This window comes from Colletotrichum tamarilloi (assembly GCF_030869305.1).
Source record: "Colletotrichum tamarilloi strain Tom-12 chromosome Unknown Scaffold_5.1, whole genome shotgun sequence".
Lineage (NCBI taxonomy): Eukaryota > Fungi > Ascomycota > Sordariomycetes > Glomerellales > Glomerellaceae > Colletotrichum > Colletotrichum tamarilloi.
Window position 1 is genome coordinate 494248 of NW_026849388.1, and position 22971 is coordinate 517218.

General features: G+C 54.0%; 9 protein-coding genes across 9 annotated transcripts; 6 read left to right on the forward strand and 3 right to left on the reverse strand.

The window, feature by feature from the left end:
* Positions 1 to 615: 615 nt before the first annotated feature.
* CTAM01_02266 (cysteine protease) lies at positions 616 to 2444 on the forward strand (the record flags this gene model as incomplete). The annotated part of the gene is made up of 2 exons (XM_060518305.1): positions 616 to 1183; positions 1240 to 2444. 2 exons carry the CDS (start codon positions 616 to 618, stop codon positions 2442 to 2444), a joined length of 1773 nt encoding a protein of 590 aa, XP_060386938.1.
* A 1766-nt stretch (positions 2445 to 4210) lies between these two features.
* CTAM01_02267 (polymerase) lies at positions 4211 to 7852 on the forward strand (the record flags this gene model as incomplete). Its single annotated transcript, XM_060518306.1, has 1 exon — positions 4211 to 7852. The coding sequence occupies one exon, from the start codon at positions 4211 to 4213 to the stop codon at positions 7850 to 7852; it is 3642 nt and encodes a 1213-aa protein (XP_060386939.1).
* A 1019-nt stretch (positions 7853 to 8871) lies between these two features.
* CTAM01_02268 (protein phosphatase 2C) lies at positions 8872 to 10782 on the forward strand (the record flags this gene model as incomplete). Its single annotated transcript, XM_060518307.1, has 3 exons — positions 8872 to 9542; positions 9596 to 10600; positions 10665 to 10782. The coding sequence occupies 3 exons, from the start codon at positions 8872 to 8874 to the stop codon at positions 10780 to 10782; spliced, it is 1794 nt and encodes a 597-aa protein (XP_060386940.1).
* Positions 10783 to 11982: 1200 nt separating this feature from the next.
* CTAM01_02269 (serine/threonine-protein kinase nrc-2) lies at positions 11983 to 14042 on the reverse strand (the record flags this gene model as incomplete). The annotated part of the gene is made up of 4 exons (XM_060518308.1): positions 11983 to 12370; positions 12423 to 12801; positions 12860 to 13159; positions 13220 to 14042. The coding sequence occupies 4 exons, from the start codon at positions 14040 to 14042 to the stop codon at positions 11983 to 11985; spliced, it is 1890 nt and encodes a 629-aa protein (XP_060386941.1).
* A 3453-nt stretch (positions 14043 to 17495) lies between these two features.
* CTAM01_02270 (uncharacterized protein) lies at positions 17496 to 18599 on the reverse strand (the record flags this gene model as incomplete). The annotated part of the gene is made up of 1 exon (XM_060518309.1): positions 17496 to 18599. The coding sequence occupies one exon, from the start codon at positions 18597 to 18599 to the stop codon at positions 17496 to 17498; it is 1104 nt and encodes a 367-aa protein (XP_060386942.1).
* Positions 18600 to 19671: 1072 nt separating this feature from the next.
* On the forward strand, positions 19672 to 20638 carry CTAM01_02271 (short-chain dehydrogenase; the record flags this gene model as incomplete). The annotated part of the gene is made up of 5 exons (XM_060518310.1): positions 19672 to 19723; positions 19784 to 20078; positions 20140 to 20252; positions 20305 to 20498; positions 20549 to 20638. The coding sequence occupies 5 exons, from the start codon at positions 19672 to 19674 to the stop codon at positions 20636 to 20638; spliced, it is 744 nt and encodes a 247-aa protein (XP_060386943.1).
* Positions 20639 to 20980: 342 nt separating this feature from the next.
* On the reverse strand, positions 20981 to 22093 carry CTAM01_02272 (uncharacterized protein; the record flags this gene model as incomplete). Its single annotated transcript, XM_060518311.1, has 2 exons — positions 20981 to 21425; positions 21474 to 22093. 2 exons carry the CDS (start codon positions 22091 to 22093, stop codon positions 20981 to 20983), a joined length of 1065 nt encoding a protein of 354 aa, XP_060386944.1.
* Positions 22094 to 22211: 118 nt separating this feature from the next.
* On the forward strand, positions 22212 to 22403 carry CTAM01_02273 (uncharacterized protein; the record flags this gene model as incomplete). Its single annotated transcript, XM_060518312.1, has 1 exon — positions 22212 to 22403. The coding sequence occupies one exon, from the start codon at positions 22212 to 22214 to the stop codon at positions 22401 to 22403; it is 192 nt and encodes a 63-aa protein (XP_060386945.1).
* A 123-nt stretch (positions 22404 to 22526) lies between these two features.
* On the forward strand, positions 22527 to 22842 carry CTAM01_02274 (uncharacterized protein; the record flags this gene model as incomplete). Its single annotated transcript, XM_060518313.1, has 2 exons — positions 22527 to 22611; positions 22670 to 22842. Coding segments are annotated over 2 exons (258 nt in total), but the record flags the coding sequence as incomplete, so codon positions are not given.
* Positions 22843 to 22971: the final 129 nt, after the last annotated feature.

A 22971-nucleotide genomic window follows, 5' to 3' on the forward strand; every position in this document is an offset into this window, starting at 1 on the left:
CGACCTCTATGAACATACAACCAACACAGATTTTCTCTGACTTTGGGAATTCTGAAGCGCATTTATTATAGGCGCCAATCTAGCAAGCGTGCCGTGTGCCGAACCTGATCATGAGTGTGTTCCGAAACCACACATTGTTCGTATCCTTCGAGTAAAAGGGATGGCTTGACGTGGCAAGCCTACTACTCATCGACATCTGCCCCGGATGGTTTCAGGACTAAACTAGAGCACGCGAATCTCATCCCCGTCATTTCGCGACAGTCAGCCACCGAGCTGTCATGGCCGGCCGACACCACCAAAACCACATCTCACTTTGGGCCCAAAGTCGGACTAAGATGGGACTAGAGCACAGGTGAGAGAGCTTAGGGGGGTGGGAAAGCTCTAAATCCAGATGCTCTAGCTCAGGTCACTTGATGAGCCAACAATGGCACCAAGCTGCCAGCCATGGCTTCAATCTCACTTTTATTATAACTCGAGGGTGATCTTTCTTTTCTGGCGTCGTTCGAGATGGTTCTCGTTGAAAAAAAGAGGAGATTTTCATAACATAGCACCCAGCCAGCAACGCGAAACGGTCAAAAAAGTGGCTTACATCAAATCAAAACTGAATAGGGAGCAATGGCCGGATCAAAGACATTCGAGCAGTCGCCGCCTCTCACGGCCAGCGACTCGGCCGAACTCCATACAAAACGCTCCAACACGCCCGCGCTCCTCGTCCGGCGATCATCCTTGATGAGCAAGTTCCCCGAGTCGAGCTCCTCCGCCTACGTCCTCGACTGGGAGACGGACAAGTGCAAGCAGCGCCTCCTCAACCACGCCGAAGACCTCTTGAGGGAAGCCGTGGGCCGGAGGCGGCTCACCATCGTCCAGGGCCTGCCGCTGGATCTGGTTCAGGTGTTGCGGGATTCCCTCGGCGTGAACTCTGGGTTTCTCGAAGCACATGCGGGGAGGCGGCGGCATCGACCGTCGAGGAACGACGAGGGCTCAAGTTTTGTTTCGTTTGCGTATCCGGAGCTGGTCAAGACTACGAGGGGGAACTATGGCCCGGATCCTGGGTATAAGCCGTCGGCAAGGCAATCTGATTTAGTGGATGTCATGGACGAGGCGCCCTTTCATATGATGTCGAGGGATGGGCAGGCAGTCATGTTCTGCCAGGCTTCGTTATGGATGAACAGCAAAGCTGATGGTAAGTTCTCAACGGGTCCTAATGGATACATTCCACGTACTGACTCGCGCCTTCAGTCCTCTTCCTAGACCGCCCCATCTGGAACGATCCATCTTCACAGGTCCAAAAGGCGCGGAGACCACTCTCCGTCACCCGCTCATGGCAAAGCAAAATAGACGAGTCCCAAATGGATGGCACCTCAGTCTGGAACGTCCTCATAGCCGAAGGCGACGAGCTCCCAGGCCTCGAAGACAGCCTTCTCCGCACCTTTCGTCACTCCAATGTCACGAGGCAAACCCTTCCCGAGATCCTCTGCGAGGCGGTCCACGATAAGTGGCTCGACTTCTTCGAGACCCTCCCCTCATGCGCCCAGCCTGGATCCCTGCAGGACGGGGGGCTCTACTGGCAGGCGACAGAGTCTCTCGAGCAGAACCTCGAGCTTGCGCAGGACCAAGCGCGCCAGCCGCTCCTGGGCGGCGGCGGTGGCATGCGGCACCCAGACTGGCGGTCCCTCCTTGAGCGTCTCCAGCGCCGCGTCGCCATCTCGAAGCTCGGTTCGACGCCGAGGCCGCAGACCGCGTGGCCCCGGACGCAGCCGACGACGGCGGTCCTTCAGACGCGGGATGTCAACATGCCCATGCAAGGCACCAATAACCAGCCGTACCCAGACGCCATGGCCGCAGACAGCGGCAAAGAAGCGAATCAGCGCGCCCTCGACCGCGTAACGTACCTCGGAGGCATCCTCCTTCCCTTCACGGTAGTCTCCGCCATCCTCTCCATGAACGACGAGTACTCTCCCAACGCGCCGCGGTTCTGGGTCTTTTGGGTCGCCTCCATCGGCGCTGCCATCCTGTGCCTCCTCATCATCTACCTAGACCAGCTGCGCTGCCTCGAGGTGTATTTCGAAGTAGCCGCCGCGGGGACGGTCGAGTCTTTCTTCCCCTCCAGCAAAACCCACACCGCCGCCACCGCCACCAACGGGATATCTCTCATGTCGATGCCGCCGCAGTCGAGATGGCGCCGGCAGCAGGCGACGGAGATGTACATGGACATGGTGGAGCCCGGCGGCGGAGACGTCGAGGTCATGGCTGACTCGGCGGTGAACCCTACCATGGTCGTGCAGCAGGGCCGGGACGGCTCGAACACCAAGGCGTGGCGGAGGAGGCAGCTCGGTTGGGGCGGCGCGGTGAAGAAGGTTGTTGGGTATTATCGGTGGACGGGCGGCAAGCCGGTGCAGATTAGTCCGTACGGGTCGGAGAGGCTTCAGATGAAGACGATCTGACGTGTGTGGTGTAGTAGTTACGATAATGATAATCTTGGTCTGGTCAATGGAAAAGTCTACCTTGATTTGACTATACGATGGCATTTGGTTGCGTCCAATCTGACTGGTTCACTACCTTGACTACCTGAAGTGTCTAGAAAGGTCTATCCTTCGTTCTCTTTTGGTTCTCCGACCTGTTTCTCTCGTACTTTTTTGCCAATCATTAAGGAGGGCAGGCGATTGACGCCTGATAAGGCGCATGGCTAGAGAACAATGTAAGTCTGTGTATTTTACCAAATATCAACAGACGCCCGTATTTCGATACTACAAATACAGCTGCAGGGTCTCTCAAAGTCGTCTTTTCTATCCGGGGACAGATTAGCAACTATTGGCATCTTGATATCGAAAAAAGTGTATCAAAAACTAGGGTCGCTATGCGGGACCGCCCGAACCCCGCTAGATGAGGCCGGCGTGGGGCCGTGTCCGGATGCAACGTCTGATAAGAATAGCCGTTTTTTCTGCTCCGAGAATATGGAGTCCTCATTAGATGCCTGTGGGGAGCTTTCGACTCCCTCTCGGCCCTGAGTTACCTGGGAAAGACCATGCAGTAGGGAAATCAGAGAGAGATTGCATTTGCTGAAAATGCCCAATCATCTTTCTGGAACAGGAATACGGCGGTTGGTACAGCGTTGCAGACTGTTGGTTGGTAGCAGGGGGTAGGCAGCAGGCGACAGCCTACAGGGTACTAAAGGTAACTTCTGGGCCCCAACGATCTCAACCAACAAGTTGGGACATAAGACATAACGGTGCCTTGTCTTTGGGCGTCACGTTCGACAATTCGCGGCCTGGTACGAAATAGAATGGCCTACATTGGGGGCCGCACCGTGATTGCCTTGGTCCACTTCTCTATGCCATCCATCAATGTCACTGCAGGTGAATCGTAGGCCCGTTTCTACCCAGGCTGACGGATGCCGCAGCCAACAGTCTGTTTACTTATGTACAACCCCCATTTTCATTGTTGCTAGGTATGCCCCGTTCGTCCTCCCGTAATCCTAGAGGTATTGGATAGCACTAAGCCCAACTTCTGTCACCATTACTCCGATCTCCACGATTTGTGACCCCTAGCCCATCCCCAAACGCAACACTTTGAAATTTGATGTAGTTGCCATCTGGTTCGATTTTTCCCATCATCTCTCTCAAAAGGCAGGTAGTCAGTCACTGCTGCCTTCCTTCCTCTTTCCGCCTGCCTGCCCGGGTTGCTCTCCACTATCGTCCCGTCCGCCTATCTGTCTGCCTGCCTACGTACCTGCCTTACCCTTCCCTCACCTTTCCCTCTCACCACCTCCCACCCTACCCTACCTTACCTTACCTCGAACGTCCTCGAAATTCTTCGGGATTACGTCCAAAGCCTAGCACGTTGTCCCAATTTCTCGATTGATGGCACTCAACATGCGACTCATCGGCTTGTGAGCACTTCTTTCTATTTCTTTCACTGGCTATTCTTTGGTGTGAAGCTCCAGGAGATACTCCCTCAAGAGTCGCTTTTGCACCTCTCCAGGTCTTTTAAAGCCAAGCGATTTCCCGTATGTATTCTTTTTTTATTTGACCCTTCCATCACACTTCTCCCGCACCACCAGTTGTACCCCGCGGTGTACAATCATTGCTTGGCTAACATTCTTCCTAGAGAAGGCGGCCGCTGCTGGTTACTTTTTTGTATCGAAGCGGCACAACTCGACTTCTGAATATCACTTTCGCATGTTTACATTGCTACACCACTATTCTTCACCATGGCACGCCACAAATTCAATGCCGATCTGGCTCAGGCATCCCGCGAGCAAGTTGAGCATATCTCGGGCCTTCAGAAAGGAGATGATGACGGCGAACTCACCTTCGTTCTTTCCCATGATGCTCTGCCATCTCCTCTCACCGTTTGCCTTACTGCCTTGAATGTGGACGACTACCCGCATGGCCCTGGCTTTGTGGCATACACCAAGGAGGAATCTGTCTCGAGTACGGTTTCCAAAGTCCTTGACGATATTCCCAACCTCAGTCAGGGCAGAACCATTCTGAAAACGCTGGTAATTATCTCAAAGAAGCTGAGCTCAAACCTCAACTCGGCGAACGTTGACGAAGGCTCGGATGTGGAAATGACGGATATTGACGACGACGAACATTGCGACAATTACGAAGACGAGGACGAAGAAGAGTACGACGACGAGGACTACGAATATGACGATATTGACTTCGGCATTGATTTTGGCGGCGATGCTACTCCGCAACCACCCAGCCATTTAGCCAAGTTCCCTAGCCGCCTAATCGACGATCTTCAGAAAGCCAAAGACGCCGGTTTCAAGATTTCTCTGTTGGGCGACGCTGCCACACACGAGGAAAGTTGCATCTTCGCACTTTCCCTTCTAGTCGAACACCTGGGGATTAGCGAGGACACACTAGAGGCCTGGGAAATTAGCGCTTCAGATTACATCGTATTGCTATTCAAGTACGATGCAGGTTATCCTTGTGTGGAAACATTCACGAAGCTTCCCGCAGGTCATTCGGAATCTATGCAGTTTCGTTTGGGAAAGTGCGCCTCTTTCAAGCCCACCCTTCACTCAGCACTCATTCCATTCCAAAAGAATCTCGACACTGCCAAGAAGATCTCAGAGAAAGACGGCCTGCCGAAGGAGACCTCTCGCGAGGCGGCGTTTTGCTCAATGCCCATTTCGGAATCGCTGGACATTTTCCTGAATAAGGAGTTTGCCACCCTGCTGAAGACTCGATTGGATGATGGTGTCTCCTGGGACCGCGCAAAGGACATGATGGAGGAGATGACCAAAGAAGGGCACCTGCGTGTCGACAGCTCCACACAAAGCAGTCCCGATTCGAAGCGAAGCCAAACGGCCGGCAGCTCGATTGAAGAAGAGGCTCAAGTCTCGACGTCAGCTCTCACATCGCTCAACAAGGACTACGTACGACAAAACCCCCGGGATACGGGCCCATCGCCGCGCGAAGAACTCAGCCTGCCCCTGATTGCGATGCAGTTCGCTCTGCGCTACTTTGTCAAAAGCACGCAGTACTGCCTCGTATGCCATCGCAAAACTGAACCTGGATTTACTGCCCTCAAGCCGTACGTCTGCAACGATCCTCTCTGTCTCTTCCAGTATATGGCTTTAGGTCTGGGTCCCAGTACTGAGCACGACATCATCGCTCGTCCCTATGTCGTCGACCTGTTGATCAGTTTCTGCGCTGCTGCTCTGAAAAGTGGCCGAATTCGAGAATGGCCGCGAGGTCTGTCTATCAAAGTCCCCGTCCCGAGCCATGTCACACCAGGAGATTCCACGTCCGCGACGAACAGATTCCAGGCAACAACGATGCAGGTCCCGATTCAGGCCCCAATGCAGCCGCAGATAGTACAAGATTCCGGAATTCTAGTCTGGGCCCAAATTTCTGCTGGGAAGTTCAACGTGCGCTTCTCCGAGAAACTGGAGAAGTTGCGACCGGGAGACATGATCATTTTGGCCAAACGTGTTTTGCGCCGCGATGGGAAAGATCTAAACATGCACCATTGCCGCATCACCTCAGTCAACACGATCCATGACGACAGCGGCAACGATTGTGGCAAAGCGTTTGAGTTCGATCGTCTCATATCAACCGACAAAGTAACGTACCATAGTACAGTTGTTCAACCGCGCCCCGGGTATACTCAACCGCCTTTTGAGACACACGTCTATCACGAAGAACACATCGATGATGAGGAGGGCGATGCTGAGCTATATCTCTACGATCATGATCTCGACAGTCTGAGCGAAGCGTATCGGAGGGAGGCGTTATTGATTCTCGTGCAGACGATCCCTCCCATCAGATACCTACGGGACTTTCTTCTTAGCCACCAAGGCTGGTCTCTATCTAAGTACAAGATGATATCCAAGTCGGCTCTGGCTTTGCTTCGATGGGTTGTGGCTTCCAACCGCTCGCTCATTGTACAGATTGACCAGCCGGTTGACCTTGACATTGGCGGGATTCAAGCGACTGAGGCTCGACAAAAGGAACGCTTCGTCGGATTGGGTGACGATTGGATGCAATTCCGCTTTGCCCAAGGATCCCCTGAGAAAGAGAATCGGTTCAAGAAAGAGCTTGAGAAGGAGGCGAGTCAAAGATACCCAACGATGTTTGCATGGCACGGGAGCCCGCTCGGGAATTGGCACAGTATCATCCGGACTGGTTTGGACTTCAAACAATTGCTCCATGGGCGTGCCTATGGTCATGGAGTGTACTTCGCCCGCGATTTCGCAACAAGCTTGGGCTACTGCATGAAGCAGGGCAACGAGACATCATGGGCGGGTTCGGAACTCAAGCTGTACGCCGCTATGAGTCTCTGCGAGATTATCAACCGTCCGGAAAGATTCAAATCCGTTCATCCGTACTATGTTGTCGACGAGGTTGATTGGATCCAGTGCCGCTACCTCATTATTCAGCGGAACCAATCAGTGAAGCACGAAGAAGAGCCAGAGACGAAGCCGGAGTACATCTTACAAGATCCCAAGTGGCAACCGGTGGGGATTAACAATACCGTGTTGGAGATCCCAGCTGCAGCACTGCCAAAGTGGCGCCAGAAATCCGTTGTTCCAGGGTCCTCGTGGTCTCAGCCGATCATCCTCACGGATGATTCGGGCGACGACCAGCCAGATGACTTTGACAAGATCATGGACCTCCGAAAGGAGACAGAGAACGACAACAAAGACGCCGATACAGTCGTCCTTGATGCCGAACCGGAGACTGATCCAGACAAGACCTCTTTCACGCCGGGCACACTTGACGTAACGACACTGCCTCAGCTGCCGGCCCCGAGCTGGGCTTCAGACGCGGGGCGAAAGGTCCTCGGCAAAGAGCTTGGCAAGTTACAGAAGGTGCAGGCTACAACACCTCTTCATCAGCTCGGCTGGTTCATCGATTTTAGCAACATTACAAACATGTTTCAGTGGATCGTTGAGCTGCACAGCTTCGAAAAGTCCTTGCCTCTTGCGCAGGATATGGAGCGAGCAGGCGTTGAGAGCATCGTCCTCGAGATCCGATTTGGCCGCCAGTTCCCTCACTCGCCCCCCTTCGTCCGGGTCGTTCGCCCCCGTTTCTTACCCTTTTCGCGCAGAGGTGGTGGTCATGTCACGGCTGGCGGTGCCATGTGCATGGAGCTTCTGACGAACAGCGGTTGGTCTGTTGCGAGCAGTATGGAGAGTGTTCTACTCCAGGTTCGCTTGGCTCTGTGCAATCTCGAGCCTTTTCCAGCTAGACTTGAGTACCAGGGAACAGGCCCAATGACTGGAGGAGGACGGGACTACGGCGTCGGCGAGGCCATTGATGCGTACAGACGCTCTGCCATGGCCCATGGCTGGCAAGTGCCTCCAGACCTACACTTGACGGCCAATGCGATGTGAAGGACAGGGCAAGCAGGGTCGATGAGCGGAGTTGATTGTCTCTCCAGCAAGGTGTGCTTGCTCATGGTAAGGCGTTTTTATGGAGGCTACTTAAGGTGGGGGTTAAGGGCTTTAAAAGAAGCAGGCATATGAGTTCAAGGGACATGGGAATGACGGCATGGTCCATAGCGAGGCAGTTTAACAATTCTTTCATTCAGAGACACACTCAGGTGATTGTAGCCCACATGCCATGGCCTGTACTGAACAACTTCTGCGGCTGGCGTCGAAAGTAAAACTTCATACGCTAGCACGCTCCGGTGGTCCAGCACATCGGCTTTGAATGCCGGGCGAACATAATACATGCACGAGGTAAAGAAAGAGTTGAGGATGGTGAAGCAGGCTCTCTGAGCCACCTTAGGGTACTCCGTGAGGTGACTACAGCTGCGGATACCTTACCTCCACTTACCTTGCCTTACCTTAAAGTTGAGTGGGGTCTTGCGGATAAGATAACACTCGGCCAGAAGCTAAGGCAGTAATACGTACCCACCACTCCTACCTCAAGGCTCAACCTAAGACAGGTGAAGTAGGTATCGTACTCCCTTGGTTGACTTTGTTTGTCGTACGCAACGCAAAGAATTCTCACCAAACTGACAAACGAATCCCTGAAACATCCGACGACACATTTGGCGTCTTTGATCCCGTTGTAGGCGCTAGCAAACCTGTATGCCAATATTGAGTTGTTCCTCTGACGTTGCTATAGTTAGCAATCACCACCACTGATCGCGGGCCCAGGATAGGCGGCACAAGGTACCTGACCAACACGGGACACCAAGGTCCACAGTGCTGCACTCAGCTGCACCTCGTACAGCTTCCCCAGACTCGATTACGCCCGCCCGCGGCCTGAGGCAGGACACGACGTCTTGGCAGCCCGCCGGTAGCTCACTTCCTCAAACCCTCCCACGACACTCTCTCTACACTCCTTATTGGACTCGGATCGCCTTCCAGTCCAACCGCCTTTCACTCTCATCTCGCTGCCCCAAATGCATCGCGCAGCAGTGAGGGCCTTACGGACAACTTACCGATGTACGGCTCGTAGTTTCGCACGCAATAGCCGACGGGGTCTCTTGGACCATAACCTCTCCTCGTCCTACGCTACCCGCCACGGCCTGCGATCCTCCTCCTCGTATCAACACCACCCCGAGCATGCCGTCCAGCCGCTAAAGTCCTCCATGTACATCCGCCGCTTCTCCGTCGCCCTTGTGTCCACCCTCGTCGGCTACGGCGCCTGGTACTCCTACAACGGAACCGGTCTCGATAAGGCATCGAGCTTGACGAGGAGCTTCACCACCGCATCCAATGCCGGCGGCGATGCTGCCCCGACCCGTTCTGTTCTCGTCGTAGGCGCTGATCAGCTGCATACCGGTACATTTGTTGGAGAGGGGCCTATATCCAAGACGACTAGCGACGACGGCCGTAAGGTTATCGAGATGCTGACCCCCGAACAAGCTACCGAGAAGCTGCGTAAGACGGAGCAGTCTTTCCTCGTCAACAGAGGACAGGGCGTACTGCGTTACGACCTTGTCCAGCTTCCTAGCAACGATCCCATCGAAGACGACCATGCCGAGAAGATTGTCGAGGTGCCGAACCAGGCCGCGGGTGCTGCCGGCAAGAGCAACGACTGGATGTTCTGGGGCGTCTTTGACGGCCATGCGTAAGTGAACATTATGGCGGCGTTATCTTTGATGATTGCTAACCACTGAACAGTGGCTGGACAACTTCGGCCAAGCTGCGCCAGACTTTGATTGCCTCCGTTGCCAACGAGCTCAACCAGACCTACCAGTCATCCGCTGACCTGTCTCCTGCGGCTGATGCTATCGATACCGCCATCAAGCTTGGTTTCACTCGTCTGGATGACGAGATTGTCAACCAGAGCGTCGAGAGGGTTCTCAAAGCCGGCTCCAAGACTATGGCTGCAGAGCTGCTGGCACCCGCCCTGTCTGGCTCCTGCGCCCTGTTGTCATTCTACGACAGCAGATCCAAGCTTTTGCGAGTTGCCTGCACTGGCGACTCGCGAGCGGTCCTCGGTCGTCGATCTGCGTCTGGCAAGTGGACAGCTACCGCTCTCTCTGTTGACCAAACAGGAGGCAACCCTGATGAGGCAGCCCGCCTTCGCAAGCTCCACCCTGGCGAGGACCGAGTCGTTCACAACGGCCGAGTTCTTGGCGGTTTGGAACCGACCCGCGCGTTCGGCGATGCTAGCTACAAGTGGAGCCGCGAGATCACCAACAGACTCCGTGAATCCTTCTTTGCCCGGTCCGCTTCCCCTCTCCTCAAGACGCCCCCGTACGTCACTGCCGAGCCTGTGGTCACAACCACAAAGATTGAGCCTGAGAATGGTGACTTTGTCGTTATGGCTACCGACGGTTTGTGGGAGATGCTTACCAACGAGGAGGTCGTTGGTCTTGTCGGCAAGTGGATCGAGACTCAAGCCAGCGGCTCTGGCTCGCAGTTTGATTCTACCTGGTCCAAGCTCTTCGGATCCAAGAAGTCTAGCCTCCCCGTCGAGCAGGCGAGCGACAAGAGCGTCGATGGCCAGAAGACGCCTATCCGCCTGCAGCAGTGGGGAATTTCTCCCGACGCCCCCGAACGGTTCGTCGTCAAGGACAAGAACGTGGCTACGCACTTGGTCCGTAACGCCCTTGGTGGCAAGAACGAAGAGCAGGTCTCCGCCCTGCTGACCCTGCCCTCACCCTTCTCGAGACGCTACAGGTGAGTCAGGTTGCAAGTTCGAGGTAGAGCACATGAATCAGGAAGACTGACCAATCCGAAACAGGGACGATTTGACGGTGCAAGTCATTTTCTTCGGAAACGGTGAGAAGACGGGCTCGGTCAATCTCAACGAGGAGGCAACGGCTCCGTCGAAGCAACAAGCTGTCAAGGCGAAGCTTTAGAATGCGTCTTTGTTGAACGTGTCTCCGCAACGACCGTATTACGGGACATCAACACTAGCGCATGTGTTTGTATCTTGTCTGTATGAATTAGCTTCTCCAAACCTCGCTGGCAGCGTAAAAGAAGAAGAAGAATCGTGGAGGTTGGGTGGGTACGGCGAGACGTTGTCGCCCACTTGGCGCAAGAAGAGGTGCAGTTTCTGGGAAGCAAAAGACAGTTTACGATGTCTACCCGATCAAGGCATCTATCTGTTCAGAGAAACCAATGTTTGTTTAGCGATAGAGTCAAGTCTAGTGTTTTTCAATGAGGTTTGCTTGGCCCCGTTCATGAGGCTTACTCCTTGTTCAACAACTGATTGTGAAGTCGAGGCCGATTACATGACCTCGCCGGAATGAGTTTCCGATTAGACTGAATGCCTAGTCAACCCCCCTATTCGTCTGCCTCACGGATGTCACGTTCATGGCACGCAAAGTTGTATGATTTCTCAAGCTTTTTTACGTCTCATTCGTGGTTAATGATGGCAAGGGTTTACAGAAAACCAAGAAAAAGAAGATTTCCCTCCCCATGGAAGTTTTCTCTTTTCTTTTCTTTTTCACTCAACAGCCCACATCGCTTCCGCTTTCTCGATCCTCACGCGCTTGTCTTGCCTTTCTCTTTCTCTCGCTTCTGTTCTCTCGTTTCTTTGAAATGAAAAAAAAAAAACCCAGTTTCCCAAACTCGATAAACGCCAAATGGAGGACTTTCCCTCCAAAACGGGGAAAACGGATGATGAATAACAGGAAACTCCTAATGATGAAGGCACAGGGACCCTATGCTGCAGGTTGAAGTATTTTCGTGAGAAGTCCGTGGATAGTCCTCGAGAAGGGGGAAACCATGAAGGCCTTTGTAGCGTGGTTTCGTGGTTTCGTGGTTTCGCAGCCCTGTTTGTTGATTGCCTCAACTCGAAGAGCTGTGGTCGTTTTTCTCTTTGCTCCGCTCGCCTCTCGTGAGTTCTCATCTCTCTTCAATCTCGTCGCTTGTAAATAATAGTCCGTGGCTGTAGGTACCCTTGGTCAAGAAGCACCTAGCTCTTACACTCTCTCGGGGGTTATCCTATCTCTCGCTCGATCTCAGTCATGAGCGTGGCTAATTCAATTGGCCTCGCTCCTACACACGAAGCCCTCCAGCCACTGTCATTGCCCTGGATGCAGTGACGAAGCGGACTACGAGTGATTTTGTCCACTCTGTTGTGAGTGATGGTCGTCGTCTCCGTCATGGTGCAGCGTGACACTGTTGAACTCTTCGAAAGGATCAACGACTTCACCACCGGGGGTCGTCATGCCACTATCCAGAGGAACTCCCTTGAGGTTTGCTTGCAGCGGGTTGGATCCGCTCAAGTCGATGCTCTCACTTTCCTTAACATTGCGGAAGTTGACAGTATCGATGCCGCGCCCAGTAACAGGCACAATGGGAGGCTTCATGTGTCGAATCAACGCCCACTGAGTCGTCTTGAAGAACGGATGAGCCTTGATATCCGAAGCACCGGCCTTGGCACCTAATCTCCGGTTTTCGTCTTTGATCAAAAGTTTACGAATCAGGGATTTGCAAAGGCTACACTGTTGTCAGTTCAACTTGCATTTTCATTACGTCATTTCAAGCTTACTTGGATAATTGAGGTGCCCCAGCGTGGTCCGGGAAGGGGATGTCTTCCCTCAAGATATTGGCAAAAGTCGCATTTCGGTTCTTGCCCTTGAAGGGAGTGGTTCCGTAAAGCATCTCGTAAATCAAGATGCCGAGGGTCCACCAGTCCACGGCACTAGTGTGGCCGCTACCCTTAATGACCTCTGGTGCAATGTACTCCTCTGTTCCGACGAACGAGTTGGTGCGGAAATTGGCGATGCAGGACCGAGTGTCGATGTGCAATGAGGTGGTGCTGGTACCTGTCTTGCCAATGACCATTGTGGGCTTTCCACCGAGATCGGACTGCTTCGACAAGTCAAAGTCCGAAAGCATGATGTGGCCCGACTGGTGGAGTAAGATGTCTGCATAGTATGTCAGCAACCGATTGGTAAGCGCGAAACTGGCTCTCGTCGAACTCACTCTCTGGCTTCAAGTCGCGATAGATGAAGCCCATCAAATGCAGATATTCCAAGGCCGCGGTGACCTCGGCGGCGTAGAATCGCGCATCGTCTTCGGGGATACACTTGCCGGGGCGCGTCTGCAGCGCCCTGAAGAACTCTCCACCACTACAATATTCCATGCACAGATACAGATAATCCTCCGATTGGAATGAGTGGTACAGCGTAACAATGAAGGGGTGGTTACTCGTAGCTAGAATTTCTTGCTCGGCAAGGGCGCGTTTAATCTTGTTCCGCTTGATCATCTCCTTCTTGCTCAATACTGCAGCGAGTCAGCAACACGTCAGGGTTTGGCTACCGGATATCCTGGATTAAATATTACCTTTCATGGCGTAGAGACGACTGCTCTTCTTCTCGCGGACAAGATAGACCTTGCCGACGTCTCCCTTGCCAATCAACTTGATCTTGTCGAAACTTTGCGGGCCGACCTCAACATCGCGGACCTTGATGGAATTGGAGCTGTAGGTCCTCCGGAATGCGAGACTCGTACGGTTCGGGGGTGGGAGGTTGCCGAGGACGTCCTTGTCGGGGACGCCCAGGCTAGGGGCAGACGCCTTGGACGGATCAACCATCTCGAGGGTGCCCGAGTCCTTGTCGAGAACCAACGGGTCCTTGCTCAACTCGGCGGTGGCGGGACGCTCGGCGCTGCCCTTGCCTTTGGAGAACAAGCCCTGGGCATTGGGGGCACTGGCGACTCTCCTAAGTTTCCTTGCCAATTCCTCACGTCCGGCGCTCGTCGTCTGCTGTTCGGGGCCGCCGTCAGGACCTTGGATCTTGAAATTTGGGGTATCGGGAGGGCTAGGAGGTACTGATTCGTGATTGTGATGGCGAAGGCCCGGCTGACCCTGGTGTGCAAAGTAGGGATTCGCGTGCGCGGTCGGGCTGAGGGCCTCGTCGAGGGGGTTGCCTTCGCTGGCGGTGGTGTTTGTCCTCAATCGGCCGACGGTGCCCTTGAAAAAGCTGCTACCAAACTTGCTCCGGATTTCTGGGCGGGCGGCGGCGGCGTCTTGTGAGGAGTGGACGTGGGCAGCGGATGACTTTTCTCTGTCACGGTCGGCGCCGCTGTTGAGGTTGATGCGGAAGAGGTTCTTCAGCTTCTGGTTGAACTGGGCAGCGCCATTCTGGTGGGTTCGGCTGGCAGGCATATCGGAATCTCGGGGGTGCGCAATCAAGCGACCGATGCCATGGCTGACGGGACAGTTACGGGAGAGATGCGAAGAGGACCGACGATGTTCGGAAGTGCGGAAAGGAGATGGAGCGGAAGAAGAGCGGCGACGGTAGTATGCAGGTAGGTAGGGAGGTAGGTCGGAGGTGAGTAGGTTAAGGTGAAGGGTGAGAGTGAGGTAGGTGGGAGGAACGTGGGACTGGATGCGGAGTGTAAGTAGCGTCGAAAAGGTAAGGTAGGGTCGGGTGGTGGTGGAGGACGAGGAGGAGGTGCAGCAAGCAAGGCCGGGAGAGAAAGATAGGTGTTGGCTGGCTGGCAGGTAGGTAGGTGACAGAACGGGATGGTTGACGGTAGGTGGTGGTAGTAGGCAAGGACGGATAGAATAGGCGGTAGGCGAGCGGTGGACGGGGGAGGAGAGAGTCGAAAGCGAGTTAGTAATATGAGGTGGGCTTAGGCGTCTTTCCGGACGGGCTTCACGCTTCGGCTTCCACACCTCAACTTCCCATGGACCATGGACCATCCATCAACCCCCCCGCTCGTTGGTCGATGACCGTGGCCGTGGTCCAGGTCGAGGTCCTGGTCTTGGCTCGTCACCCGAGAACTACACTACCTTAGGTACGGCTATCTGTTCACTCCTCTCACAATTCAGAGCACTCTCGATTCCCATTTGGGGAGCTCACTGGGGTATCGCTCTTTCTGTCGCCGCCGCCGCCGCCCACCGGGGCTCAATTGTTCTCTCTCTCCTCTCCATGTACGGGCGGATAAAGATGGACGAGACCTGTGCCCACTGTTCAGTGGCTCTCGGGCAGTGCACCGCGAGGCACAGGGGATCCCTAGCTCCCCACGCGAAAGAGCGGCAGCACAGCAGGAAACGCGCGCCTTCGGGGGGTAAAGAGGCAGTTTACCAGGTGACTTTTCATCGCCTTGCCTTACTGTGTGGCATGGCCAGGGGGGAGGGGAGAGGATCCAATGATACAAGACATCCACCAACGGATCAGAATGGGACGGCTTTTTGGCAGGGATGTTCCGCTTCAGGCGGGCCCGGCTTAGGCCTAGGTTCCTCTAGGTTCCAGCGTTGGTCAAGACCTCTCTCAATGCTGGTCCAGAGTCCTGTGCCTCTGTTCTTTCTGTTCAGTCCAGGCTTGTGTGCTTGTCAGGTCCGAGCAGGCTGGCAGGCTGCTTGCAAAATGGGAATTGGCATGGCTTTGCTGACAAAAGTGCATTTGATCCGGTGATTGGTGCTCTTTCCCCCGACGATTTTCCACGCCTCGCAAATTCCCCCATTCACCACAGCTAACGTTATTCCATTGGGTCATTGGCTTTGCAAGTCACTCGAGGTACCTATCTCGATTCTTCTATGCATAAGGTAGGCATCCTGTCCCGTCTGTCCACACCACCTTCAAAACCAGAGGGAGAGTACCGGTATATCACTCGTCAACTCTATCTCAAGTGCCCTCTTCCCAACCGTTGATGCCTTTACCTTCTGTTCCAGTTTCTTTCTCTCCCTTTTGGCTTCAGAGCGTTCTGGTTCTTATTCATGCGTTCTCATCCCTCCGGCCAGTGTCGACGATGAAGGCAGGACAAACAAAACGCACAACATGGGCTTTGGTACTGACTACTGAGCGCAAGCCCAATGCACTGTCAAGAGCCAAGATAACACCTGCGCCAGCTCGAGATACGAAAGCCTCACCGGCAATTACATGCCAGAGCCCCAGCTCTCACAACAATGTTTCCCACGACAACAGCCGTCAATCTTCTACCTCAGTCTCTGATTCACCCTCTCTTTTCTAGTTTCTGCGTCCTCACGAGGAAGTCCCCGCCGTTGACATGTTTTATCTTTTTCTCCCCCTTCGAGGGCTCGTGCAAAACACCCAGCATCAGACGAATATGCAGAAATGGGCACAGATGTCGGGGCAAATAAAAGCCTCATTGCGTTTGACCTCGCAGGCTATTCCACGTCTACCGCTGCAACTTTTGGACAGACGAGAGATGGAAAGGGAAAAAAAAAAACCTTACACGAGCTTGTTTCTGAAATGTCTAATAAGACACTGTCACACTATCAACCCTCTTTTTTGCAAGACACGCTCCCATCAACCACACCCGTCGTGCAATCCCGCGCTAGCACTCCAGCCCCTCGTAACTCAGTACCCAGGTGGTGTTAGGTTACAACAGAGTACTTATGTCCCCCCTCAATCGGTCCATTTTCAGCCCTCCACACCACCACGACACAGCGCGGGTCGATGGCCGGCGATCCAGTCGTCTGGGGCACTAGAGAGGTTTCCCGCCTGCTTGTTAATCAACCATGGAACTCGACTCTACAGCCTTTAAGACAGAACTCGACCGAGCAGAGAAAAGTCGCGAGCATCCACGGCGGCGCCATCCCCCATCGCCACCTTCCGTACCTAGCTGGCGTGGTTGGCTTGTCACGTTCGCGTTCAGCGCTTTTCGACGAATCATTTCACAGTCTTCACCCAGTCTCTCACTTTTCCCTCTGCATTGGCACCTGAGCCCGTCGGCTGCCCGTCGATTTACTAGGCGTGTAATGCTGCATGGGAAGTATTCTAGAACCGATCTTCAGGTTCTTTTTTCTTTTGGTGTAGGTGGTCCTCTCTCGGCTCTACCTAGGGATATCGTGCTATCCTATCTCGTCTGTTCCGATTGTTCGTTTCGCCCACCCGAAACCTCTGCAAAGAAGAAACTCGATTCAACTGATGCCCGGTAAGCCGGCCTACTTCCCGCCGCCCTGCTGAATCGAATGCCCTGAATGCGCAAGAGAGGAGGGCTGGGACGTGTTTCTTCCTGAACAGCGGCCCTCCCTGGATGCCGAGGTGTCACTCCACCTTCGCCTCCTCATGCAACGTTGAGCAATCTCCCCCACAAAACACCGCACATCCCCGCCGATGATGTAAGATGGAATGCGACCAGACTTCGTCCCTGGCGCCTTTTTTTTTCTGCTTCCCTTCCCTTCCTGCATCAGCCTGAACTGTCTAATTTAGCAAGAGCCGCAATGCCAAGTCATCCCTTTCGAATGAATAATCATGCTCAGACACACGACGACGACGACGACTCTCCCGGCCCATCCGCTACCCGTCAAGTGAGGCCTCGACAAATCATCCATGCTCGTCTGGGGAAGCGGGAGACCGCTCAACGGCCTTTCCAGTTGGCCGAACGAGTCCGTTGCACGACTTTCCAGGGGCCTTCTGAGCAGCGGATACCCCCGTTATCCTGAAGTTTCCGTCATCCCTAGGGAGGCGCAGTCGGTCAACCCTCATCCGAAACCATGCCATGAAGCTTGGTCCTCACAAGCATTGTCAGCGTGCTCGCCTCGCCGTTCAGTATCGTCTCAATGGCGTTGTCGTCGCCTCCAATAGCCGCCAGGACTCAGCCCGTGATTCACGTCAACTGTTTGCTTGCGCCACAACCATCAGCCACATCATGCTCCTTCGGCCACCTCCTCCATTGCGTCGTCGTCTTCCTCCTCGCTTGGCAGATTCTGGTCTCTGAGAAGCAAAAGATCCTTGAGTTTCCGCCTATTGTTGCGCCACGTGTACAAGTCCTCCTCCTTCTGATCCTTGATTGACGGTGTGATTTGGTTGCCAGCCTTGTCAAAAAGGTAGTCAGGAAGCTTGGCCCCATCATCGGGATCGTATCGCTTGAACGACACTTGCGGCCCGTCCCCTACCTGCCAGGCGACTGGGAGCATGTGTAGATCCTCCACGTGAGATTTGAGGTCCGCCAGTGTGGGGAACTCGTGAGGCGGCTGCTTTTGGGCGCATTTGGCCCATCGACATCCAGCTGCTACCGTTTTGGTATGAACAATCGACACATGCTTTTGCAGAGTCGCAAAATTGTGAAGCTCGGCCTTGCAACCCTCCCACTCGCAGATGTACGTGTTGAAGTGTGGGTTTAGACTCTTGTAGATCTCTCGCGGCTTGGGTGAAGCTGCTTTTGGCGGTCGACCTCGCCGCTTTCCCGCGTAAAGGGCGCCTGTCTTGGGCCTATCTGGCCGCAGTTTTCTTGGCCCTGCCTCGCCGGCCTCCTGTAGGGCATTCTTGCCCGTCAGATTCGGTCGAAAACCCTTTGGCCGGCCGCGCTTGCGAGGCTGCAGTGGAGGAGTCGCCGCCCCTGGTGAAGTTACCTCTAACTCTGGCTCATCTGCGACGGCTTCTGGTAAGGCTGGCTTGGCGAGGCTCACGCCTACTTTTGCCTGAGCTGCTAGTCTTCTGAACTGGGGTGATAGGTCCGATATCACCAGGTCGTCTGCGTCGTCCTCGACTGTCCTCATGGGGGTCGTTCCTGTACGTTTTCTAGGACTCGATGGAAGAACCACGGCGAACGAGGAGGACCGTGGCGCTGGCTGAGCTGTTGATGTCCTCGGCTTTGTCTGAGCGGCTGAAGTAGAAGTCTGTGGCATGCTGCTGCCTGGTCGACCGAAAAACTTATCCAAGGTGCGCTGTCGTGGGATAGACGGATTAGTTGGGCCCTGTGAGGTGGACTCATCCTTGGTGCTTGAGTTTGTGGGAAATAGTGGTGGCATGGTGAATTTACTCAAATCGACGAGTCCTAGCTGAACAGTTCTCTTTGAGCATGCTAGTGAGTGAGATTTAATCGGTTCCCAAAGTGTGTAGTCGTGATAAGTTGTGATGACTGGCCGTGAGGTTTGCTGCGTGGGTGATCTATGCAAAACCAACCTAGTGTTGTATTGTTGAGTATGAGCAGTGCGAGGCACTCGAGAGATCGGCCGGGGATGTTGCAAAGGCCGATCTTTGAGGTCGAAAAGATGAGGTAGCGACGCGTTGATAGGTTGCAGGCGCGACTGCAGTCGACTGCAGTTGAGGGAACTTGGGGAAGGAACTGGCAATTAGCGGGGCCTTCCCGTTTAGGGCGGTTCGCACCGCAGGCAAGGGTGACTTCCGCACTTGCCTCAAGGCGTAGGTCCCCGATGTCACTCCTTCTCACTTATTGTCTCTATCTTACTTTTAGATTGTCATCACATTGAAAGACTTGAGCACCTTTTCTCGCTACTTGTAGTGGTAATAATGGCTTTTCGTGATGGAGAAGTCGCAAAAAGGTCATGATGCTGACGAAGCCATATCTCCCACCGGCCCGGTACAATTGACACTCGATGTATCTGGGTATGGAGTCTACTTCGTGTCAGTAATGAAGGAGATAAAGTCAATAACGACACAAAGCCGTGAATGCGCAGGCTGACCTGTCAATTGCACGACACATAGCTCGCCAGCGTTTGATTATTGATCTTTTTTCGCCATTTCTAAAGCGCTTTGCTAATCGATTCCTTGATGGTCGTTCCCTCGCACCTCGCACCGGGTCGGAGGCCGTAATTGGAGCTTGCCGGAGAGGGGTCATTAATAATCGGGCATCCCGTTCGGCCCTCCGCAAATGCCGTCATGAATCCGAGCAATGGTCTAATCTCACAATGCCGGGCCGACCACATGCAAGCCTCAATAAGACATAAAGCCACTGAACCCCTCATCTGCTCGCCGCGTATCAATCGCATTTCACAGCATCTCATTTTCACTTCATAATTCCTAATGAAACTTGAAAACAACACACCAAAATAAACGGTATCCCAAAACGTCTGATTAAACATGGCCTCCAAATCATTCTACGCAATCATCTCCGGAGCGGGTTCCGGCACTGGTCAGAACGCACTCCTACAATAGCGTACCATTGAGGCAGTCGAGACTAACGCAACAGCAGGCCGCGCAGCAGCCGTCCGTTTCGCAAAGGCGTACCCAGTGGTGCTCCTCGCCCGCAAGCCAGAGAGCTACAACGCCATCGTGGACGAGATCAAGCAGGCCGGCGGCCAAGCCTTCGGCATCACGGCCGATGCCACAGACGAGGCCGCCGTCAACGCTGCCTTTGAGACGATCAAGAAGGAGCTCCCCGGAAGCAAGCTCGCTGCCGCCATCTACAATGTCAACGCCGGCTTTTCCCGCAAGCCGTTCCTCGAGCTTAAGCGAGAGGAGCTTGATGTCAGTCTCGATGCTGCGCCGTACGTGAGACATCGTTTACTGGATCTTCTGGAAGAGGCGACTAACACGCACGGTATACAGTAAGGGGTTCTTCACATTCGCGCAAAAGACGCTTCCCCTGTTGCTCGAGTCGGTGTCCGACTCCCCTCACCCGCCGTCTTTGATCATCACTGGAGCCACGGCATCCATCAAAGGTTTGTCTTCAGAGTGGGGATGAGCTGAAAGATGACTGACCTTCTTCCGCAGGCAGCGCATTGTTTGGAGGATTTGCGGCAGGCAAATTCGCCCTCCGCGCCTTGGGCCAATCTCTAGCACGCGAGTTCGGTCCGAAGGGGGTCCATGTGGCACACGCCATCATCGACGGAGGCATTGATACCCCGTGGGGTAAGGCCTACGTTGCCAACGATGGCGCAGAAGATGGCAAGATTTCACCGGACGCTGTAAGTGATTTTCAAAACCCTGAAGCAGACATATTGCTAACAACATTAAGATTGCTGATGCCTACTGGTACCTGCACACGCAACACCGCTCCGCGTTCAGTCAGGAAATTGACATCAGACCGTACGTGGAAAAGTTCTGAGCAATCAAGCGGCACTGGAGACGTTGAGATAGATCCACGTCATGATTGAATGTAACCACCAGTAATCTCTAGCCTCTCTCTAAGTAGCCAAAGATCCTCAATATGTCTCCATTGGTAGTCTCACGAGTACTCAACTTAGGAAGTTGATGTGCACGTTACGTACGTAGTCATACTTCATGAATTTTAGGTGTGAGAGTAGACGGATCTGCCACCGTGGTTTGGCGTAGCATGGGCACGGCCGCCGGATGAACCTGGTCTTCCAGGTGCTCGGAATCGGCCTGTTTCGTGGTGATGCTCGCAACCTCGGGCGCATACAAGAAGGCTTCTCCTCTGTTAGGAAGCTCAAGATCCAGACGCCTCGGCAGCTACCGGTTCTGGTACCACTGGTGGAACAGGGCCACCGTTGATGGCAGCCAAACGTTCCTCTTCCCTCTTCTCGCGAAGAGCAGCGGTCTCGGCACGCAGCTTCTCCAAGTTCCACATTCCATCGTCTTCTTCATCATCGTCGTCCTCCTCCTCATCGTCCTCGGTTGTGCGCCAGTTACCACTTTCGAACAGGGCACGACCAGTTGCTTCCTTGGCCTTCTTGGCCTGCTCCTCGGCTGCCTTCTTGTCCAGACGCTCCTTCTTCCATTTGGCGAATGACTCCGGCGTGACCGGTGTGAGGGTGCCGGTAAGTTTGTGTCGCTCTGACTCGAGGAAGTCTTCCAAGGTGAGGGTCTTGAGAGGTGACTTGTCCATGAGGGCCTTTTCAGCTGCTCTCTGCTCCTTGGTCTTCAAAATGAATCTGTGACAATGTTAGCATGAAAATGATCGCTGGACTGATGTCACTTACCCTGGTGGAAGAGCATGCTTGTATTTGCACTTGTCGCCGCCATTTGGACAGATCCAGAACCATCCGTATTTGCCGTCCTCGATGGCCTCGACGAAGAACTTGCAGACCTTGTCAGTTGTGGTCTGCTGGTTGCCCTTCTTGGAAAGAACGACAGAGCGAAGCTTCTCCTCGTCCCAGTCGGCAGAAGTCTCGGCCTTCTTCTTCTCCTCCTCTTCCTTGCGGGTATCCGTGTACAGGTTCTTCTTTGATGTTTTGCGTTCGTCTTCGAGGTTGTGAGAGAACTTGCACTTCTTGCCTTTCTCACAGTTGCCCTTCTTGTAAAAGTTGCAGACAACTGTCTTGGGGTCGACACCGAACGGGACCTTTTGAATCTGTGCGGGCTTGTTCAGAAGCATGTCGGTCTCCCTCTTGGCTTCCTCTGCCGCCTTCTTCTCGCGCTCTCTCGCCTCCTTCTCTGCCTGCTTGCGCTTCTCTTCGGCACTGCCACCATTCCTCATCGAAGACGCCATTTGGGCAATCTGCTTCTGGGCCGCGCCACCCTTCTTGTTCTTCATGCCGAAGGTCTTGTCCTCGACCTTGACGGCCTTCTTGGCCGGCTTGTCCACTTTCTTGGGAGGCATCTTGGCGGGGTATTCGGTTTCTGGAGACGAGAAAAGGTTGGTGGGCAGAAGCAAAAGTCTTCTGCTACGACTGAGTAACCACTTCTGGCGGGATTAGTTTGGTTCGTGTTGTTGTGGGATGTCGACAGACAAGTCGATAGGGTCCGCTCAGATCGACGTAACGCAAAAAGTCATCACTGCAAATCCAAGAAGAGTGGGAGCGCCGTGGATGAAGTCAGAAGTTCAAGGCACGGTGGGCGGGTCACGTGAAGGGCTTACATTGGTGGGGGCGGAGCGTCACAGCAGATTTGACAGGGGGGTGCGGTACTGAAGTGGAGGACCGACTCGAGCACCAAGTCACTCTTAGCGTGGCCGGTCTAAACGTGGACAGCAGCTCCAGTGGTCTAGTTGTCCGTTTGGTTACCCATTGCCATCCTCATCTCAAGCTCCATGTGCGCCGCGCCAGCAAGTCCAAACAGCTCACCTTGACGAACAAATTCAACTCTTTCCATTGATTGTTGGAAGAAAGACACCCACTGTAGGTTCAAGTCATTGTTTTCTTCTATTGCAGTATTGGTGCGGATAACTGACGCCCAGACGTTGAGGTCCTCCTGAAGATCCTCCTTGCACATCACCCACAAGCATCGCCGCGCAAACGATCCCGAGCCCATCATGATTTCCGACAACGATCTCTACCGCCTTGCGATTTTCCTTGGCTCCGCCGCCATGGTTCTCATTATCTTCTACCACTATGTAGAAGTCAACAATGAAGAGGAAAAGCCCGAGAAGGCTGTACGAACCGCGAAGTCCGCCAAAGCAGCGTCCTAGAAGGCCACAAAACGGCGCAAGTGAGATAGTCAGGTGCCATGGGATATCCGCTGTAAGATACATATGGCGAG